Source organism: Lissotriton helveticus, chromosome 9 (genome assembly GCF_964261635.1).
Source record: "Lissotriton helveticus chromosome 9, aLisHel1.1, whole genome shotgun sequence".
NCBI classification, from domain to species: Eukaryota; Metazoa; Chordata; class Amphibia; order Caudata; family Salamandridae; genus Lissotriton; species Lissotriton helveticus.
Window position 1 is genome coordinate 691,519,617 of NC_136070.1, and position 24,004 is coordinate 691,543,620.

Genomic DNA, 24,004 nt, shown 5'->3' on the forward strand with positions numbered 1-24,004 from the left:
AAGTCACAAGATAGAAGATATCCGGAAAAAAAAATTCCAAATGGCGCCATACCATACCTGTATAAAAAAAGACAGGTAGAATGGCATGAACCCTATACCAGAGCAAGGAAAGAGAGGGGAAGAAGGATCACTTTCAGCTAAATGGCGCACAATGAGTGTATTGACCCAAGCTTGAAATGAATTCGAAGAGATGCAACCAGCGCCTACAGACTAGCCTAAAGAAGGAAGCCGAAGGAGCCGGTAGCAAGAGCCCAAAGGCAAAAGTCAGAACCTGAGCAATGCGTTGGGAATAGCCAGCAGGACAAGAAGCACACCCAACCCTAAAAGGGTAATGAGGGGCAATAGCACCAATCCCCAACCCGCTGAAGGAGGTAGAATATTTTGCTGGCAAACGGCCATAGAGACCTTAAAGTGGCTTACACAGGAACAGAAGCGTGTCCGGCCGGGCAGCATGAGGCCAAAGTGAGAAACAACCCACAATGCAGACTTGCAGACAGTATTCAATGACCACTGTCATAAAAAGAACTGTCCCGCAGGCGTAGCTTTAACAAGAGTAGGCATATCCGAAGGAAGGGACCAGAAACACCAAGTTAATGAATGGTGGAAAAAGTCTCAGAATCCAAGACCAACAGTCCTGAAAGACACGTACAGCGTCGAACATCAAAAAGGGAGCGTATGTCAATTTGGGAAACCACTCCAGTAAGCAGAAGCAAGGAGGAACCTATGGGCAACTTGCAACAACTCAGAAAAGCTCCCCCACACATGGAGATATTGGTCCAGACCTCGCGGCCTGGACAAGAGGTGGCGACATAGGAAGAGGGATAACAAGGCAACTGGCATGTAGACATAAATGTGTGAACATACAAATATGTAGAGACAGAACGAGCCAGGAGCATGAACATGTATATACCGGACCATACCTAGAACAGTAAGGGCAGGTAGGAGCCGTTTTAGAAGAGGAGACCATGAAACCTCCAAAGGAGGTGGATGACCATGGCGAAAGCAGATGGCAACAGGGAAAAAAGATTAAACACCGTACAACGGACCACCAAGCGATGCATGGAGCCCACATAATCTTCAGTCTCCAGGCCCAGGTGAGATAAGCAAGGCTATATAATAGCGTACAAGTACCCCACATGGGGTACGCATACCCCAAACAACGGGGGACACCTCTTAGGGCAATAAGACAGGCCAAAAGCAGGCAGTAACGAACCGAACCCGTGAACTAAGTTCTGAGCCGTAATGACATTACCGAGCTGAGCCACCTGCTGAATACCACAGTTAGAGGACACAGCAACCTGTGGAACACGGCCACAGAAGGCCAACAGGCAGCTGAAAGCAAAACGCATCCAAGGGATGCCAATAAAAGGGTAAGCACCCTTGACCACAGAAAAAAAGAAGACGTAAGGCTCACTGCCCATGTTAAACACAGAGCGCATCTAAAGGATGCAAACTGAAAAAGTACCACAGAAGACAGGCCTAAAAGGGCCTAAGTGGGGGGACGAAAGCCCGCCAGGGGTCAGTGAACCGCCGACTCGGTGTGAGCATCGAAGAGCAAAACCCCATCAAAGGGTAAGTCAACTAGTCGCTCCCAGATATTTTCAGGGAAGACGCTATCTCGCATCCAAGCGTGATGCCTTAAGGCAACAGACCTCTCCATGGCTCGGCCCAAAGAATATGCAGTATCTAAGGCTGAACAGATTGTGAATTCGCAAACCATCCCGGATGAGGGGAAGGAGATCAACGCGAGCACCTCAGAGGTGGCAGTATGCAAAGACTCTGCAGAGTCCCACAGACCAGAGGAAGCCCGAGCCAAAACACACACTATGGACCGTTGGGCAGCACTAGTAGATGCAAAGACGTTCCTACCCCATGACTCAAGCCACCTGGATTCCTGAGAGGGAGAAAGCGTTAGAGAGGGCAGAGAAGGAAAGGCAGTCTGCAACACGAACCCCCGCGCCTCAGGGTGCACAAAAAGACAGACCGGATCATGTGGAACTGGACGGTGGCGGTGCAAAACTGAACGAGTCACCGGGTCACCTGAAGTAGGTCGGACCCAGATACCCAAGAGGGCAACATAAAGGGAAGCCTCAAAAGGCAAAAGCGGCTCCATATTTCCAGACCCGTGGTGGAGGACCTCAAGCAAGGGGTCCACAGACAAAAGGGTAGAGGGGGTTGCCTATTTAAAATGCGGGTGGCCAAAGAGACCACTCTCGAAAAAGCCGCACCAGCCTCGGTAGCCCTCCGTGGCGGGGAAAACAGCTCATCAGTGAGGGAGGGGTGTAAGCTGACCCTCCCAAGACACAGAGTGCGCCCAATGCCCCACAGAAGGAAGCCCCATGGAAGAATGAGGATCCTGACGGGGCTCCTGGGGAGGCAAACAGCCTGCCGGATCTGGGAGTTCGTGAGGAGGCTCACAAATTCCAAGGGGGCACTCGTAACACTAGCTTCGGTGATGCCGAGTGGGAGGGCGGCGCCGGACTCTCTCCAGAGGCCTCTATAGAAGAGTTTAGAACTCGGCGTCGACACGGGGAAACGACGTGTGTTGGCGCCGATTGTGCCTCGGCAGCATCCGGCGTCGAGTTGGTGCTGTCCGGCGCGAAACTATGACAAGCTCCCCCTCTGAAGAAGGAGACAGGCAATCTTCCGGCACCACCTCTGCCTCGTCCAGAGCAGGCTCGGATTCTGGAGAAAGGAGAGGAGGCGAGCCTCCGGCTCCGGACAGGCCGCCGCCTGCCCTCAAGGCTGGGGTGTGCTCAAGTCAGGGCTATGAGCACCGGCAACCACCTGCGGCACAGGGAACCCGCAGGGCTATGCGGCGCGGCAGAGGCGCCGTGGGTCTAAGAGGGGGACCCAGCTGGGCCGCGCCCTATCGACTCCATGTGGAGCGTAGAAGGGGACCCAAACAGGCCGCGCCTTAACGACACCACATCTCCAACATTCCTGGGAGGCAAGGACTCAATTGGCGCCGGGGGCGAACCCGCCTGCGAGTCCGTCAGAGACCCCACAAGAAGCGGAGGTCCAGAGGACGCCCCAGAAACGGGAGAGGACCCAAGGGAGGCCTGAAAAGCTGTAGCATAGGCCACCATTTGGGCCCGAATCGCCCCCATACCTGGAAAGGGCGGATAGAGGGGGGGGGAGACCGTCGGGAGCGCACATCCGGAAAGTTCCAGGAACCAGTGCCCCTGACAACAGAAGGTGGTGTGGTCGATGACCTAGGCGACAAGCGCCTTGACTTACCAAGTGGAGAACGACGGCCCAGAGGGCGATCAACGGCAGAACCGAACAGTAGAGTGACCTGCAGTCGATGGCGAGGCCAGGGGCGAGACGACTCCGATCGGGACAGCCGTGCTGAGAGAAGCTTCATATGGCGCTCCCGCCGAGACTTCGGTTTCAGACGTTGGCAGGCTTCACAGTCCCTGGAGTCATGGTGCTCGCCCACATACAAATAAGATGCGGGTCTGTCGCGGACATTTGCCGTGAACAGGAATTACAAGATTTAAAGCCCGGAGGCATCACACACTGTTCCCGATGCGAAGCGTCGATGATGAGACCTGAAAACAGGCTAGAGGAGCTCACTTCGGATCCACGTTGCACGCGGAAAAGAAGGAAACTGACGTCAGTGCACCGGGAGGGACTTATATGACCTCGCTGACATCACATACGTGAATGACGTCAGGGCGGGGTCGTGTGGATTTCCAGATCCAGTCTCACTCCTGGGGATATTCTAAGTTAAGGAATCTGTGGCTAGATGTCTCTATCAGATGCCATGTTGTAATCCTCAAAAGGGTTGCTGTGAAGATGTGGTGCTTAAACCCCATGAGATGCACAGGTCAAACCAAGACCAAATTTACAGATCTTCAACTAAGGAAGAGATCTGTCTTACCATCATGCATACAGAGCACAATTTGGACTGTGGTAATTAGGTGCCCCAAATTTGATATTTTATATATAGTCTGCACACCAGTGCCCCTGTTATATAAATAGTACATCAAACACATACACCCGAAGTAAAAGTCAAGAAAAGGTCAATAACTAGAAACTGATCTGCCGATCACACCTACCTTCAAACTCCCCTCTGGATCCAAAGGGGTCACGGTAGCTTTCTATGAATCCAATATAGCTGGAAAAAGGAGAAAGTGTTAAAATTCATAGGATATACATACCAGGGGAAAGTGTAGGTATTACAAGACAACTGTTTGAGAGAAGTTTGTGATACAGGAGACATAACATCAACCATCTAGTCACAGTTTCCTTCTCTGAACGATCCATAATATAAATTAACATGCATCACACTCTCATATGATGAAGTCACATGAGAAGAAAGGATTACCCTGCACCCACCCCTGTCTTTTGAATTTGCTACATTCCTGTCACATCTGGGAAGAGGGTGAATGAACAAGTTAATGATATTGTGCTTCAAAGGGAATGTCTTGCAAATTGGAAGGTTAAACACATTCCAATTTGTTAGTGAGCTAGCTCATTTACCTGCACGGTGCAGCAGAAATGGCATGATCAGATAAACATTGATAGAACTAAATGTTAAATTCTACTGATGGCAAAGGGAATTTAGAAAAAGAACATTAGTGAATAGCTGTCTAGAGAGAAGCGTGTTGTCAGTTATACCAGTAGATTTATCCTTTAAATAGCCATCAAATACTAAAACACCACCCAACGTTTGTTCAATTTAAAACAGGTACTTGTAAATTAGAAAGACAAGCATTGCTTTAAAAATTGACACTGGAAAAAGGCACTTCAACAGACACAAGGTAACAAGACTGGAAATCACACAAGAGGAAATGGCCCACACGAGGGCTTTTGTTACAGCTCTAGTTAGATCTTAAACTGTGTTTAACTATATGTTTATTTATGTTGCACATTTTCGCAAAGCCATGCCTATACCCACTGTATGTATATGTACCTGAAGGCAGTTAGCACTAATTGTGCTTAAGCGGTACAAGGGGCGGGGGTCTTACAAGAAGCCGGAGATAGAGTGGAGCTAAGTAGGGACATGACTGGAAATTAACTGACTGTAAAACTGCTCACAATGTACATTTCTAAATGTTTCCAAAACTCAACAAAATCATTCCAAAAAAACAGCCACAAGGTGAGAGACAATTGTAGTACCATCACTAAAAAATAAAAATAAAAATTTTCATACATATAAGTGGCCATGATACGGGGCTTTCTCCTCCTGAAGGTCATACCCTCCTCCCCCTGGCCATTACAAGTGGCAGTGGCACACTCATGCTTGATCCGAGTACACTTCTCCCGAACAGGATTCTGGCGTGTGCTTCGGCAATAACCCTGATCGGCCTTCCAGGATATTATTCGCCAATGGATATGAGATCCTGGACCAACCAATCGCTTCTCACAGTGGGAAACCTGTTCCCCGACTGACAGTTCCTCACCTTTGAAAAACTGACAGTGGACAATGATCTCCCTAGAGGAAAATTACATTCCCACCGACAACTCCACCTCACCTTCTAAATCCTCTGGGGTACATCGGAAAAAGAACCCGCCATGCATACGGTGTTGCAGGCCTTACTTACAATGGGTGAGTGCCTCCACCTGATCACATGGCTGTATAAAGCCATCTACGAATTCACGGATATTCCACTTACAACATAACGACATAAATGGGAAGATGATACTGGGAGGGTATTCAATTACAAGAAATGGGCACAAGCACTGGAGTTCCCTAAGCAGGTTTCCTGCAACTTCGGGTTAAAAAATATTAAATTCTTTGAATTACAGAGCGCACCTCTCTCCTACGCAACTGAACCGCTTCTTTCCAGATGTGCAATCAGCTGACCCCGATGTTAGACTTCGGATGCAGACCTCACACAAATGCTATGGTCCTGTCCGGCCCTACAGAGCTACCGGCAATCAATACATGATACCCTGCCGGAAGTCACTTTTGGCTAGCATGCGTCTAAGGCATTGTTAGACGTAAGAAGCAATAATAAAGTATGAACAAGATTTGGGGCGTTGGTGCTTTTCCTTGCCAAGGTTCCATTGGTGGCAGGATGGTGTGGGGCGGTGTGCAAGTTGGTGGCGGTGGAGGATGATGTCCTCCACTATGCAAAGGTCTGCAATCTCCACAAACAACTTATCTCCTCTCAATGGGCTACCCTTCTCTTGCAATTCCTGCAGACAGTGGGAAACAATAAACTCCCGCCATGAGCTACACAGACCAACCCAGTGATTATCACCTACCCTGCATGCATGACGAAGTAGCCCCATCTGTAGGATTTGATTACCACACGTCTTTTTACTCGCCCTAATTTGCACGATGAGTGGGACTCCTGGAGGACCCCTCTCCCCCAATCAGATCAACCCACTCTACAGATTTTACCCAAACAGATTACAGCCAATCATCAGTCCAAAGCAGAAGAAAGATAGTTCGGTGTGGCCGCGGCGAAACTGTGGAATGGCATTTCGGCTGAGCTTAGACACACCTCCGACCTCCTCTTATTCAGGAGGAGTTTAAAAACATGGCTTTACCCATATCCTTAGCTTGCCATCAGTTCGGCCCCCCTCCGATATGAGTCTGCCAGCACCAGGATGCCTTTTTTAGGTGATAGTGTGCTTTAGAAGTGAAATAAATAAATAAATAGATGATCCTGATAAAAAACGGCTTCCTACCTCCATCTCTCCCATATGCCCCCTTCATTCCCCAGTTCTTAGTCTCACCCCCCATTGGGGCCACTGACGCAAGGAACAAACAGTACTCACCGGTTAACAGCATCAAATCTTACGTGGTTCTCCTATACCTAGTAATTGATGAAACAAGTATGTACTGTTTTATGTGCTTCTTTTACTACATTAACATGTGCCCCTTTGGTGTCCTATTTCACAGTATCTATGGACCCTCTGCCTTGTCACGTGCTGTTTATAACTTAAAACCCCAATACAAATATTTTTCAAAAAACAAAAAGAGGTGCTGCTAAATCTGATGAATTATCAGGGACTTAAAACCTTAAAGTAAGTGGTAATCTTTCTTCTTGAAAACTGTTAGTCATAATTTCAGTTAACAGTTTGCTGCGGTCAGAATCGACCCAGTGATGGAGAACAAATCTAATCATTTCCCAATCAGAGTTACTTTGGAAAAGTCTTAAGTGGAATTATGTGATTACTTTCATAATAGCCTTAAATTAATAGGAATTTTAAACTTCTCCAGAGCTGTACAAGAAGTGATTAATAAAGAATGTCACCTGAAGCCATTCTTTAGGTGCTTGTATTGGGTGTTAAGGCTAAGGAAAGTTACAGAAAAAGAAATATAGACATGCAGTGTTTCTGTCCCACTGCCAATTAAATCTCTAAAATTGTAATCTTGAAACTCTGTAGCTATAAAAAAAAAGAATGCAAAGCTCAGAAACACATTTCATGAGGAGGGCTTAGATAGGTGTGATTAAAGGTAGTCAAGGTTAACTTGGCAAATCTGCAATGTGAACAAATGCTTACAAAAAGGTTTTAGTTATGGTGTTAAATGCTTATGGAAAAAAGTGTGGTTCAAAAGGAAAAACGTAGGTGAGGGAGAGACAAGTTCCTAATGTATCACTTGCGGCCTGGCCTCTTAATATGGCTGCCAACCTTTCAACGATGGGACCTTTGTCCTTAACCCAGAAGCGTGACCCTTGCTTGTGTTCATCGATGGATCCTATAGTGAAGCTGCGGATATAATGTTCCAGCATCTTTTCTTCATTGAGGTTGGCTGCCAAGGCCTGTAAAAGAGTGATGAAAACACATGATTAACAAACACAGAGGCAAGATATAGAGGACAAACTTAAGTAAATATATTTCAAATTAAACAGGAGATAGGTAACAAACACTGGTAATTGCATCACGTGTTGTTCTATACTCCCTCCACGCCTATCTTTTAATATTGTAGTGTACCCATTTACTGTACCTTGTTCTATTCTTAGCTTTGACAACGACAGAGAGCAATTTAAATGATACTGTCTTTCATGAACACATTCATCAACCTATGTGGAATGATAAAGGCCAGTTTTTAAATTCAGAAATTAGTCAATTGAAAAAAATGTTTTTTTTTATAAGACTGTGCTAGGTGAGATGCAGGCCCTCTCAAAGATGGGTCTCAAAATAAAGCTGTAAGCTGTGCACCCACTAGTTCAGTTTGAAAGCTTTATTCGATTATTCAATAAACAATCATAAAAGCGCACAGAATATATGAAACAGCAACATTAAAATTATTAAGACGATTACGGTATGATACATGATTTAAAACAATTCAGGGAAAAATATAATAGGCAGGACAACAATTAATACAGGAAGGACACAATTAGAATTCTAGGCTTTTTCTAGTGGACATTGATTTTAGAATGAAGGTCGCAGTATAAAAACAGACATCCGAAACATCAAGTGCAAATAAGAGTCTCATAGCTGTTGTGACTGAATACAGAGTATTTCTTAAAAAGAGGTTTGAGATAAGAGATACGGAGATGCAAATACAAGGGGCATATCAGCATAAAGTGCAGCGTGCTCTGTTTAGTGGTTCCGTCACAAGGGCAGGGAGTTGACGTATATTTTTTGATCTGGGGAAATGCCACCAGGTTATGAACAATACCTAATCTCAACCTAGTGAGAACAAATTGGTGAGATTGCTTAGTAATTACTTTTAGGTACATTGGAATGCCATAACCTGCCACATTATTAGAAATATAAAATAGATGAGCGGTATAGTGGATACAAAGTTTTTTTACGCAATTTGGATTTATCCCCCAAAAAGACACGTTTGATCTCCTGTTTAGGTATCTTAGTGGCACTTACGGGGTCACTAAAAACATCCAGATCAAACACTTCTTTATAAGTAGTCAGAACATATTTTAACCAGGGGATCTGGCTGACTTTATCCAGGCGAAGACAATCTTGTATTATTCGCCTGGTGAAGCCTGTCTCATCCTTGGCCCAGATTGACCTCCAGGCCATGAGGGGCCTCAATCCGGTTAAATCGGTCAAGTATTCCAGCCCCACCTCATTATGAATCAGTTCGGTAGATACTGACGTTGGGAGACAAAGAAGCCTCTTTAAAAATGAATTTTAAGCTACTTGCAATTCCCCTTGTTGACAGTGTCCACAAACACCCGAACCGTAAAGAGCGACAGAGGCACATCTATGCCGGTAAACATTTAGCATATCCGGTATCCGACGACTGCCAAGTTTTGAGGCAAATCGAAAAACTCCTGAGGACCCCTTGCCCATCTTGGCCTTAATGTTCAGTAACTCTGGAGCCCACGAGCCACTGTTGCTAAAGGTAATTCCTAAATAGCAGAATTTGTCCACCACTTCGATTCTGTGATCCTTAAACTGAAACGGTTTAACCACTTGGATGCTAATGACAAGGGTAACTCGTCATGGAGTTTCCATTGATTTCAATGGAAATTGTTAATAAATCTGTCCAGGGCCTTAGCATCAAAGTGGTTAAGCAGTTTCACCTTTTTCCCGCAAGTCATAATAAAAGTTTTAGAATGATTCATTTTTAATTTTCTCCCTTTTATAAAATCATAAAAATGGTTCATTAATCTTTGCAGACCAATCGGCGTTCTCGAAAGTAGGACAGTGTCATCTGCATAAAGCAGTACCGGGATTACTTGACCCTCTACTTGGAGCATCCGCTTGGACCTTCTTCAGATAAGAGTCCATGGCATTTATAAAAAGGGAGAAAAGTAACGGGGCTAAAACACATCCTTGCCTAATACCAGATTTGACCTTTATCTTCTTTGTACATTCCCCTGCTTGGCCAAAGCGGATCTGCGCTGACAACTTGTTATATAATCTGGCCAACAAATGAATAATTGCAGTAGGAGCTCCCATTTCAAGTAATGTGGACCACAAAAGAGCGTGATCGACCAGGTCGAAGGAACTTGAGAGGTCTGCAAAGCAGAGAAATAAAGAGCCTTGTTTAGCTTTAGTATATTTCCCGATAATTAGATTTAAATTGATACATTGCTCAATTGTGCCAAGACCCTTGCGGAAACCGAATTGCGAGTCCGCAAGGATACTATTAGCGTCAGCCCATTCCTCCAGACGTAATAATAAGACCCTACTCATAATTTTCAGCGAAGAATCTAGAAGGGAGATAGGGCGGTAGTTCTTGGCCTCTCCTCTATCTCCCTTCTTATAAATCGGTAAAATTATGAATTCACCCCATGTGGTGGGTGTACATTCAATAACAGAGGCATTAAAAACCTGTGTCAGGAGGGGGCTCCATAACGATAAATCGTATTTATACAAGTCGACCGGAACTCCGTCCGGTCCTGGGGCCTTCCCTCCCTTGCTGTTACGAATAGCGTTATTAACTTCTAATAATGTAATCTCCAGGGGTAATTTAGACCCAATGATATCGTCACTTAAGCTAACGTGATTCTCCCCGGCCGGGTTAAAGATTCCGGTAAAATATTGAACCCAGCTATTCTCACTGACCTGAGCTGTTAAGACTGGGAATTCCTCCTTTAGGAGGAATGGGCTGTTAACAGTACTCCAAAATAACTTACTATCTCGCAACTCCGCCGCTTTAGTCAAGTTGTCCCACGCTTGTTCCCTAAGCTCCTGTTTTCTACGGGTCAGATGGAGTTTATAGGTTGCCCTAAGAAGTTTTATGGCTTCCCTATCTCTAGGGTGGTTTGAGAGTACCCTCTTTAGTTCTTGTAAAGAGTTCGTGCAGGCTCTATCAAACCATCCTACAGTTGCCCTCTTAGTATTAGCGTTAGAAATGGTGAGGGTCCTTTTAATAATATCGCCGAGTTTTTCGAATTCAGCGATAGTGCATGAGGGAGCTGCATCTTCATCAAGACAGCGAAGCAGCTCATCAGAGCCAGCTACCACTATTCGTCGCAGCAACTTGATCCTAATACCGTTCTGCCTGCAGGGGATAATTTCATCAACAATCCTGCGCTTAGATGTAAACTTAGTCCCCCAGATGGATGTCGACATAGTAATGGCATTATGATCGCTGAAGCCTAGGTCAACAATTTCAGGAACAGCACAATAGGTGGCAATGTAAACTGAAACCAACAAATAATCAATAACAGAGGCTGAGTTCCTCCCTACAAAAGTTGGTACAATGTTATCATCTCTATCTTCAGCAGGCTGAAGAATCAATAAATCAAAATTGAGCATAAAAGTATTAAGGGAGTCACCATAGGTGGTATGAATAAAATGAGCCCGTCCTCCCCATTAGTCCCGTCAAAACCACATATATTTGTAAAAGAGTGGGGGCAAGTACGAATATTAAAATCCCCTCCCCAAATGATGTCATAAGGGTTATGAATATTTCATAACAGCTGTCTCAAGATCATTAATAAGTTCACAATGGGGTGAACCCTAAGACAACCTGACCTGGGTCAGTAAAAGTAGGTATGTATATGAAGGTCAGTGTCTATTTAGTTTAAAATCAAGAATTCATCATGAACAATCCTTTACATCATAGACTTTTCAAGCAATTACTTAGGTGTAGTACAAGAAATTTATTCCAATTTTTTAGAAATTAATATGCATGGTAATGTGTATTACCAGAGAACCACAGGTAATGCCTCATTCAGGCAGACATTTTCTTCATTGAACAAGGCAGCCAGAAAGGCTTAACACAATAGTTTCAGAATAGTCCTTGTGGATTCATATAATCATATGGAAAATTCACACAAAATTATACAATCAAAATTGCGCTCAAAACGTGAAAGAGAGGAGACAGTTTGAGAGGGATGGGTGTGATTGGGTGTTGGTGGGGACTGGGTAAAGGATGTTGTGACCATATAACAATCACAGTGATAAATGCAACCTTTCCAGACTAATTTTGTTCATTAGTTCCATTAAACAACTTTAACATAGGGTTCGTATGTATCAACAAGTTATTTCCCATGTTAAGTAATAGAAAACAGTGCGGTCTACGTTTCGACCCCTAAGGAGCAAGGGTTGATTGCAGCCTCATACTGGGGTCTTCTTCAGGACGAAAGTACATGGAGCGCCTAAAAATGACATAATTTTGAAGACTGTCAAGGTTTCTGTTAATATTGACTGCCGGGTTGTACTACATTTATTTACACGGGAAGGAAGAATTGGATTCTTACTTATGAACAGGTCGGTCAGTGGCCTCATGATAATGGACCTAATTCGGTTCCTCAGTCACGGTCATTCATCTAGAAATAAACGATGTCGATTTAGGAAATGGGTTAAAAATAACCCTATCATTTCAACATAAAATTGCATAGTGTGATCACACCAGGGGACTTACTAGGGCATCCGGGGCTTTCCAGATTGGCACAGCGTTATGACTTGGTTTCCGCTTCTCCAGATGGACGTATCTGAGAGTTGAAGAAAACCAACATGAGAAAACACGGCCCGTGGTCATGGTCTTAAGTAATGTTTTCAGACGTGCGCGATGAATGTTGCTACCGTTCCATGTAGGAACAATGAAACGTCTGGACTGGACGTATGTGATTAATCATCCATTGAAACTTGAAAGCTAAATAGGACGTCGTGGTCCGTGGACATTGTCTAAATTAATTATTGGAGTATTTACGGGTTACATCACTCCTCATCTAACATTAACATATGTAAAAAAGGGGGGGGCTGTTGGTACACTGCTAATCATGAGTTAAATTAGGGAACAGCAGCCCCGCGGGTAAGCATCGCAGTATCTTACCATCGCCTCCACATCTGCGCGGGTGCTTTCATCCACACGGCCTGACCGCGAGTGAAGCGAGCGCAGGGTGCAGGCGCTGGATACCGGCCAGGGGCTCGTCCGTGTGGACCAATCACAGGGCGCCACCTCCACCCCGTGCAGGGAGTGTGTGAAAATGGTCGTCGGCGGATGAACGCGACGTACCATTGAGGGAGGGTTACAAAATGCCTATGTGCCGCCGGAATTGTGCAAACTAAGTGGGAACGGTGGAAAGTAGTTGTTCAGGTCTAGTCCAAAAGTCAATTACGAAGGAGACACGAGGGGGCAAGATTAATTGTTTAATCCAAATCAATTAGTCACGTCATATGAGCTGTTCCTCTTTCTGTACATAACCAAGACAGTGGCAGTAGTGATAACGAAGGAGCTGGGAGCAGTGGCAATTATCAAAACCAGGAACAATGGTACCAACCCCCTCAGGAGGCTCAGAACAGACAGCAGCAGCCTTTTTTAGAGGACAGCACCTGGAGACCACCCCGCGGGAGAGGCGGAGGATGGAACCGACGACCAACCAGGGGCCAGAACCCACAGAACTGGGACGACTCAAGACAACAGGGATATGGCGGCAAGCAGGTCCGGTTCCAACAGGACAATCACGGAGAAATCAATACCAGGAGGAAGACCTATCGCTGGTAAACAGAACAACATCCACTATATATCCACCGATACTGAGCCAAACAAGCCCGATCATGAACCTGTCGGATACTACCCTGACGCAAGATGAGATCCAAGTCCTCAGCAAAGGCCTGTCCTTCGTGCCTACATCTCATGTCAATGTGTTCAACATCAAGACGGAGCTGACAAAGTTTTTTAGAAAGATCAGACTCAGACATTTCTTTCTACACAAAGCTCCAAATCAGACTAGGGCATTCACGAACCTGAGACCACCCTCCACATTTACTCCTTCGACGGCCTTGACTAATCATCGGATTTTGACATATGAAAGCCTGGTTTTCAGAGATGTGCATCGTTTATTTCTAGATGAATGACCGTGACTGAGGAACCGAATTAGGTCCATTATCATGAGGCCACTGACCGACCTGTTCATAAGTAAGAATCCAATTCTTCCTTCCCGTGTAAATAAATGTAGTACAACCCGGCAGTCAATATTAACAGAAACCTTGACAGTCTTCAAAATTATGTCATTTTTAGGCGCTCCATGTACTTTCGTCCTGAAGAAGACCCCAGTATGAGGCTGCAATCAACCCTTGCTCCTTAGGGGTCGAAACGTAGACCGCACTGTTTTCTATTACTTAACATGGGAAATAACTTGTTGATACATACGAACCCTATGTTAAAGTTGTTTAATGGAACTAATGAACAAAATTAGTCTGGAAAGGTTGCATTTATCACTGTGATTGTTATATGGTCACAACATCCTTTACCCAGTCCCCACCAACACCCAATCACACCCATCCCTCTCAAACTGTCTCCTCTCTTTCACGTTTTGAGCGCAATTTTGATTGTATAATTTTGTGTGAATTTTCCATATGATTATATGAATCCACAAGGACTATTCTGAAACTATTGTGTTAAGCCTTTCTGGCTGCCTTGTTCAATGAAGAAAATGTCTGCCTGAATGAGGCATTACCTGTGGTTCTCTGGTAATACACATTACCATGCATATTAATTTCTAAAAAATTGGAATAAATTTCTTGTACTACACCTAAGTAATTGCTTGAAAAGTCTATGATGTAAAGGATTGTTCATGATGAATTCTTGATTTTAAACTAAATAGACACTGACCTTCATATACATACCTACTATGTCTCAAGATCATTAACAACACAGGTGCTCGTGGGATCAAAAGTATTGTTATAGTGATTAATTAACAAAATATCGCGACCCCCTCTATGTTCCAGCCATAATATTTGCGAATGTGAACCAACGATAGAATGGGACTTCACACATACGGGAAAGTTAACAGATAGTAGGATCACAAGTCCACCTTTTGCCCTGCCCATAGTGGACTCTTGCGCTAGACAGTTGTAGGACACAAAGCCATCAAAAAGAATCGCGACCGTGGACCAAGTCTCTTGTAAACAGAGGATGTCAAAGTTGGAAATGGATTCCCTCCAGCCTAGAGACGACACCTTTTGGCGCCACCCGGCGATATTCCAGCTTAAAATTTTATAGCCTAGGTTACTAGGGGCAACCTCAGGGATCATAAGATCACTGGGGGGGTACTGAGTTTAATAAAGACTCCTCATGGTTGACAGAGGAGACCAGTGAGTGGAGTATGTCCTGTAGATCTGTTTCCTGTATATGCTCTAAGGGATTAACGGTAGTATGGAGCACGGGAAGAGATAGCTCCAGGGGGTCTACCACTGCTAGCATGCACTCTACATGGGTGTTTCCGTTGGGCTCAACCGCTTCAACCGATAATGCGTTACTCAGATGAGAGGCGGAAGATCGTGACAAAGTTGTAGGCTGGGTTACAGGAGTTAGTCAGTCGACTGCATCCAGACAACTGAACCGATTATAGTCACAAAAGGGAGCATTCAAGGGCATGTAAGCCGGTCTTGCTTCGTGTCTTCTATTTCTACCCCTCCGCTCAACCCTGGTCCAGTCATCCCTTCCGCTACCATAGTTCATACAGTTAGGTGGAAAAAAAAAGCACAAAGGAAGGGTCTGGATGGTGGAATCAAATGAACTATTAAAACACGCACAGATATGGGAAACGGTTCTAGGGTCTCTAAAATTAACAGTTATACAGTCCCCGTTTATAGTCTTAACGGTTTTACCCAGCCAGGGCACCCTTCTCACTATGATAATTTCGTTATGAAGGTGGGCCGGCAAAGGTCTATTCCAGTTGAGCCACCTGACTACCTTACTTTTTAGTGCATGGAACGGTTCAACTTCACCCACTTCCAAAGTGGGGGCTCCCGCTAAGACAACCATAAAGCGATTTGCTTCCGGTGGAAGATCTGGCAAGCGTGGTCTAGGGGCTCTTTGCTCTTTTACTGGAGAGCCTACTTGACCATCAACAGTTAACCCATAGGCTTTGCCATCACCCGGGGGTGGCGCGAGTAATTGCTGGGAGGGAACGGTATTCACCTGGTTAGGATCCTGGGGGCCTGGGGATCAACAGGTTAGTTTTTGGGCCTCGTTATCTGATTGGACCACAACCCCCCCAGGACGGAGTACAGGGACAGGAATGGTAGTCGGCTTGCAATTCTTTAATGAGTTCGCTAATATGGCAGCTATGGCCTTCTCTACATTAGACAGTCTGAGTTCAATTCGCTCAAGTTTGGCCTCTAAGGGAAATAATATCGATTTAAATAAAGCACCTATACTTTCAATTGAAAGATCTTTGCTAGGCAAGTTAAGGGAAGGGGATTGGGTCAAGACGATTGAAGGGGGACTAATATCATGCTGTAACTTGGCTGATTTTGCCTTACTGCCGTCTTTCTTCTTGTAAGCCCTCTTTCTCTTGGGGATAGCTACTTCTTTAACCCCCTGTGACAAAGTATTATTAGCAGCAACATTTTGATTAGGAGAATTAGATACATGATTATCAAGGATTAAATTAATTTCAGGTAGTATCTCATTGACTAAAATGTCCAAATCCGGTGTAACGGAATCATCTCCTTCGGGAATAGTAAGTTGGCCAGCCACACAGGGAATAGCATTAACAATATCTAGATGCCTTTCTGGTGTTTTGGCGTTAGCAATTGTCCCCAGAGAGGATCTTTTAGTAGCCAATAGTTCTTGGGACAGTCGTTTTTCCAGGACAGTAATTTCGGAGTCAATAATAGAGTTAGCTCGAATCAAGAATTTTTCCATACCTCCCACTGTAGACCCTCCGGCTTGCAACGTCTTACTCCTGGTATCGCGTCCAGCCATGTTGTACCAGGTTAGCAGACAAAAAATCAGAAGGCCAAAACAGAACAAATATAAGGGGGGTAGCCCGGTCCGGTCAAGACCGGTCACGAACGGGCACAAACGGGCCCGCCCTTGGCCCGGGCTTCACCCCGTGCTCCGTCCCGCGCGCGTCTCGCGTGCGTGGTAGTGGGATGGTGTAAATACAGAGGAGGGGGTGGGGCGGGAAGAGTCGCAGGTGCGCTGATGATTCGAGCGCTCAGCCTGCTGGGACTCGCAGTCCCGCGCCCACTAACCAGACAGGCTCAGGTCTCCCCGATGTGTTCAGGCAAGTATTATCCGGTCCACCACCTCAAAAGATGCTCCGCATACAATCCGGTAAATAGTCACTCCAAAGGACGGCTACGAGCGGCACCCACTAATTTGCCTTAGTGCCAATTGTGCAAATTAATGAATGCACAAAATGTGCCCTATTCTAAGTTTGACACCTTGGACTCAGCAATGCCATGCCCATGGTGCATATATAATTCTCAAATCCAAAGTGCTCAAGCAGGGTATGTGTGCTATGTTATTTATACTTATACTGTAACCCAGTTATACCCAAACTCTAACCCAGTAACAGAACAGCTTATGTTGCGAAAAACATGATTACAGGCCCTCACTGTGATCAGTAATTTAATATCTACACAAACCTACTAACGATTAAGGGCTGATTCTTTCTCCACAAATATCTTCAAAACTTTACCAGCTTCATTAAAACTGTGAAGCAAAAATATCCAGGAACAAATTCTGAAAAGTTACGTATTTCACAACTTAACAAAAAAGTCCACCCAAAAAACATCCATGTGATGGAATGCCCTATTGAAAAGAGTATTCACAAAAGAATATTTACCAACATTTAGAAAATGCTTACAAAATTGACCAACCTTGGTGACAATTTGAGGAAAGAATTTAAATGTTACTTACAGCTATAGCTTATGCCCTAATCCACTTTAATAAAATGACTGGCATCTGTGTCTTATAAAGCATGTAAACATTTTCTTTAACAATGCAATGTCCAAGTTAGCTATTTCAGACAAAATGTCCTTAATGGACTCCTTAAAAACAGAACTTAATGAGAAATTTGCTAGGCTCTGTTGCCCTTTAAAGAATCCAGAGGTATATGAAGACTGGCAACACAATTTTTCATAACTATCAAATAATAATGAAATACCACTTCTAGAGCAATACAAAAACATACATACACTCAAAGATTTCCCTAAATGATTGCTTCAGCTTTTATTGCACTTCTACTAGAAGTATGGCCAACTTGCCTTTCTACTTTTTCTGTGTAACGCAGGTATTTTAAGATTGCGACTTTCGTATATTTGTAATGTATTTATGCATGGTTTTACTTTTGTTTCTAAGTGTCAAAAAAGAAAAAAAGGAATTATGTTCAGGCTGATAAATTCATAAGAACCGAAACAATTACCAATAACTTAAATCATCACAAATGTAAAATCAAACTCTTTGAAAAATAAATCAGCTAGAAACCGCTGTTTAAAATGACAGGGGAAAAAATCACTGGGTATCATGGCAGGTCCTGCAAGGCTCCATTTCCATCACAGCACTACTACACATTACCTACTTTGAAAAAAGACTAGTGAGTAAAAGACATTCCACAATTCATTTATGGTTGTCCTATTTGGTTTAAGGCTATCAATTTTCCAATTGAGAGTCCAATTTACCACAAAGCGCAAAGACCCAGGACTTAGGAACTCAAAACCCCAGCACATATGAAAGAAATTACACAATTCGGGTAACACAAGACCACCTCTCAGCCTTCTATACTAAATGATGAGTCGGTCAGACAGTAGAGAAAACAAACAAATATCCGTTTATTCAAAGTACGCTCAGAGTGGAGCCCTGTCTGCCCAGTCACTAAGGAGTGCTGAGGAGGGACTGACATAAGAAAACAGAACGATACATTAAATACACTTTGAAACCAATGAAAACACACCCACCATGGAATTATCCAAATAGATGCAGCTTGACAGTAAATTACAAAGGAGTACGTTTTGATTCTGAGGCCGGGAATAGACTATCTACTATTCAAGATCACTCTGCCTGTGCCCGCCACTAGACAAGTGGGAGAAGGCTTAGATCAAAAAGGAAAGGTTTGCGCTAATAGGAAGAGTGCATTCATTAGTGTGGCAGAACACAGTTCCAAAGAAACATACCCTAGGGAATGCAGTTTCTCGGAAATAGCAAAGAATTAGTTTCAATTACGATACAAAATGACGCCTATACACAAAATGACACAGCAAATGCTAACATGCGTAAAACAATGCAAAATCATCATTTGTATTCCAACAGACCCTCCTTTTAGCATGAGCCAAGTAATTTTGTGTAATAATGAGAAAGACATATTATTCAACTAATCATGAATACACAGTAGGAGCACCCCATATTCTCAACTTCAGGAAGGAAAACGGTAATGAGGGAAGAAGTTTCGAAAATACCCTCATCTATTTGCATGATGTCTTCGACTTCTTTCTGAAGCATGATTGTTGCATTAGTATCATGAATTGATATTCTCTTAGGAGAAAGGATAGTGGTGCAGTAAGAGCAACATAAGGGAAGACACTGGACTAAAACGCAGCAAGAAACCAATATCACAATGACATAGATAACCTTTTTAAGGATCCAACCCCAACCACCAAACAATGACTAACTCCAATTCCCACTCTCCATTCCTTTCACCTTTTCTAGACTGTCTAAAATGTATTGGGTAACATTTTTTTCCATATTAGTTATCCCAACTACACACTGGTCTCCTAATACTGCGCACACACCACCGCTCTGAGCTAGAATGAAATCAACAGCATATCTAGTCTGCTCGGAGTATATTCCATACTTTTTAATTGGGTGGTGATGTCATGCAAATCTGCTACTGTGGAGTTAGATTGTATCTGGAAATTACATCCAAAATATTTTCTAGCTTTTACACCTCTGGCCAAAGCAGTACCACCAAAGATAATAATAGAGGAGAGAATATAGCCAAAGGTTATACAATTACTATATATATTGACTTCCAAATCGGTCACTCCACCCCACAACTCTGCAGTCAACTTTCTTTTTACCCACTGTATATTTGGCATATTGTACTTACAAGGCACACATAAAGGGAGCACCATCCCTAGAGCAACATCATCTGTACCATTATGAACATTTGAGTAAGTACCATTAGACAAAACATTAAATACTGGGTGTGCATAAAGAGGACCCTGATAATCTACAGGAGCATATCTGGTGTTCATTCCAAAAGTACTTCGATCCTTCTTTTTCACTAAAGACATCGTATTTTTCAACAATATTATTCCAGAACAATTGACCTACAAGAATGCATCAGTACTGTTTTCTATCGGGCAACATGCGGGATAATGTCCAGCTTTTCGAGTAACCGGTAAATCCTGGTAATGCCAGCCCACTAAGGTAATGTTCTGCTCTCTCATATACAGATTATCACAATATGTATTTTTTTTACAACCCGGATATCCCTTTCCTCATTGCTTCCAGTAATATAGACAAGGACCAGGATACCCCATTCCAAACTCATCCCTTACCTATACAAATTGGGCTGGGTGGGGATACGCATAATTAACCAGTTACAATGGGTAAGCAGTCCATAAACTTGTAACAGATTTGGTGGGATAACAAGCAGTACCTTCTCCAAAAAATCTTTTATGTGTGTCTAGAAAAACATTACTCGGGGCTGTCCTATTGGTGCGTATTTCAGAAACAACTATGTTTAGTAAATGACGGTGCATCCTGATCACATTCCAAAATCCAGGACACCCCACCCAGAATCAATAGCAGTAATACCACAAGAATACACAATATTTTTCTCTTTGTAGACCAGAATATACGTATCGGAACAGCAGGAATCACTGGCTGCTCTACATCAGCGACCATCCTGCCAAAGGGTTGCATTGTAAACGATAAAGCAAAGGTGAAGGGGCCAAAATGCCAGCAAGAAACTGATACAAGTTTCTAGTGTCAGTCAGACCCTCAATGGTACAGGCTCAAATTGTTCATCAAAACGTTGGTGCTCTTGAGCTCCAGCGGTGAAGCTTGCTCTGTCCTGAGCTCGGGTTTCAACGTCGACCAGGATAAGGTACCTCCAGGGGGATACTTTTGATCTATCCTGTCCAATGTTCAAACAGTGCACAATTCTCACCTCACCCTAAACTAACTCTGTTGGTACTATAGCAAAGTACACCCTAACTTACACAGTCTATCCCTAACTAGTCTCACTTCTCCTTTGGTGCACTGTTCCTCATCCGGGGGCGCAAATTATACCTAGTAACTCCAGGCACGGAGGGATCAGTACAAAGGGGATCCTGGATAGCCCGTATTTCCGGAGGTACTGCCGCATTCAGCACTTCATCATTTTCCTCATCTGTTTTGGTCCAGGTCAGCCTGGCGTCACTGAAGGGGACAAACTGAGGCACCGTCTCACACTCGGAATCTCCTACTCCATCCCTCATTCACTGTTCATAGGGCAAGGTTAGAGGTATCCTGCAACAATGAGTCGCATGGACCAAGTTCTTTCGACCCTCAATCTTGACTGCAGTACGTGTTGCCAGGAGGACCTGCTTCGGCCCCTTCCACAGTGGCTCCAAACTCTTCTTTCGCTGGAAGTTACAAACAAGGATAAAATCACCAGGCTGAATATCGTGTCCGGGACCCTCTGGCGTAGCTGGCAGGGCTTCCCGGACCTGTTGGTGAATAGAATGCAAATTTTCAGTTAACTGACAAAGGTAATCGATCAACAACGGATACTCAATATCAGTAAACCCCTGAGGACGTGGGATGCCCCAGGTTTTTGCCGTGAGTCCAAACACGACCTCGTACGGTGACAATACTGTCCTAGAATGCGCTGTAGTTCCTGTCGAAAAAAGAGCTAATGGTAAAGCATCTGGCCACTGTAACCCTGTTGTCTACTGAATCTTTGCCAATTTCAGTTTGAGAGTGTACCATTGTACTTCATAACCAAACCTGTGGCTGCGGGTGGTTAGCGGCATGAAACTTCTGCTTTATGTGCAAACCATCACAAATTAATTGAATGACTTTGTCATTAAAATGACTTCCGTTATCACTCAAAATTAAACGGGCAAGCCGAAACGAGGAAAAAGCTCCTTCAGGAGTATCTTTGCAGTCGTAACAGCTGTATTGTCTTTAGTGGGATAAGCCTCAACCCATGTGCTAAAGGCACAGACAACCACCAGAACATACTTCAAATTATTGCACCAATCCAATTCTACAAAATTCATCTGAAGGACTTCAAAAGGGAAAGTGGGTGGTGCAAAGTTCCTGAGTAGGGTAGGGAACCTTTTCTAGGATTGTGCATCATGCACACCATACAATATTTCACTAAATGAGCTGCTGTCTTAAAAATATTATCGTTCTGCCATACAGGGTCTAACAACGTGCGAATACCCTGGCACTAATATGGGCTGGGCCATGGGCCATCGTGACTACAGGGAGAACATGTGCATCTGGCAACATCCATCTCTGCTTCCCTGACTTGTCAATCCAACATCCCTCATCCTTCATCGTTCACTTGTGCTGTACTTTCTTGCCACAATGCGAATTGTTCTATTGTGGCCACACTTTGTATCTCTTTCACATTCTCAAGGGTATCCTCAAACATGGTAACTTCAGGCACCCACCTAACGGGACATGCTACAAACATTTATTTATTTATTTATTTATAGGTTTTTATAGCGCTATGAATAAACTCCCGAAGGAGTATCTCCGCACTTATGACACCTAGAGTGGAGAGCTTAGATGGAGCTGCGGGGAAATATTTTAACACTTTAATACCAAAGGTCTAGTAAAAACCAGCGGATAAATGCTTAGCATAAGCTAAACAGAAAAGTTTTCAGACATTTTCTGAATTCTAGATGACTCCCACACTGTTTTAAAGAGAGCGGGAGGGAATTCCAAAAGCTTGGGCCTACCACAGACAAGGTCCTACCTCCTTGCCTTGCTTTGGTGATTTTTGGAATGTTCAACAAGAGCTGTTCACCAGACCTAAGGGTACGTGTAGGAACGTAGGGAACAAACTTAGTAGCAAGGTACTCAGGTCCTAATTCATTGAGGCCTTTGTGAATTATACAGCCAATCTTAAAATTCACTCGCTGCCTTATTGGTAACCAATGAAGTTTGTGCAATAGAGGTCTAGAAGGAGACCTAGGGGGAGCATTGAGCACCAACCTCGCTGCTGTATTTTGTACCACCTGTAGGCGGTTGAGGACCTCTTCATTAGCTCCTGCCAGGAGGCCGTTGCAGTAATCAAGGCGGCTGATAATCAGAGCTTGAACCAGGGTTCTCCTATAAGAATCCGGAAGGAAAGGAAAAATCCTCCGGAGGAGACCTATTACGTGGAAGCATGTTCCTACCGTAATGGAGACATGATGTTTCATAGTCAGCTCTGGTTCTAGTCTGACTCCTAGGTTCTTGATCACTGTTTTGGGCTCAGGGACTGGGCCCAGATCAGGAGGCCACCAGTCAGGGGACCATTGGACCTTGACATCACCAAAAAGCATAACCTCCGTTTTTCCAACGTTGCATTGGAGGAAATTGGCGGACATCCATCTTGCAACTGCCTTCATTCCGTCAGAGAAGGATTGTATTATCTCCGGTGTAAGATGTTTAAAAGGGAAGAGCAGCTGCGTATCATCAGCATATGATACTGGGTGGAATCCGTAAGCTCTAGTTACACCTGCCAAGGGGGCCACATAGGTGTTAAACAGGGTTGGGCTCAAACAAGAGCCCTGCGGGACCCCCTTGGTGATGTTAACCTCCTCCGACCTAAAATCACCCATGGTGACAGATTGGGTGCGGTTGGAGAGAAAGCTTCTGATCCAATCCAGTGCCATACCGCCGATTCCACTCTCAGCCAGGCGTTCGATAAGAATGTTGTGCGAGATAGTATCGAACGCTGCCGATAAGTCTAGGAGTACCAGGATCACAGAGTAACCTTTGTCCTGGTACAACCGAAGATAGTCAGTAATCGACAGCAAGGCCGTTTCGGTGCTAAATTTTGGCCTGAAACCTGACTGAGATGGATCGAGGTAGCCGGATTTTTCCAAGTAGGTAGATAGATGTTTATTGGAATGCTTTTCGGTGATTTTCCCCAAGAATGGTAAAAGGGAAATAGGTCTGAGATTAGACCGATTGGTCCATGGAATTGAGGAATTCTTCCTGATCGGTCTTACAAGAGCTTTTTTCCAACATTGTGGAACTACTCCAGATGTTAGTGAGAGATTTACTAGCCTCTGAACGTCAGGGCCCAGAATGCTCCCTAATGGGCCCATAAGCCTAGCTGGGAGCCGGTCTGCCGGACTGCCACTTTTGATATCCATAATTAGACTTTGGACCTCACTCAGTGAGATTTCTGGAAAGTTATTAAAAGAATGAGACTTCTTGGCTTTA

At 44.3% G+C, this 24,004-nt stretch overlaps 1 protein-coding gene across 2 annotated transcripts in view; it reads right to left on the bottom strand.

Annotated features, from left to right (window-relative positions):
• DPP3 (dipeptidyl peptidase 3) overlaps positions 1-24,004 on the bottom strand; it is a 468,907-nt gene that overhangs the window by 159,288 nt on the left and 285,615 nt on the right. For both annotated transcript variants that reach the window (XM_078660787.1, XM_078660788.1), the window contains exons 8-9: positions 7,597-7,727; positions 4,065-4,123 (exon numbers count right to left, since the gene is read on the bottom strand). In XM_078660787.1, the coding sequence (XP_078516913.1) occupies positions 4,065-4,123; positions 7,597-7,727 (190 nt within the window). The remainder of the gene's footprint in view (positions 1-4,064; positions 4,124-7,596; positions 7,728-24,004) is intronic.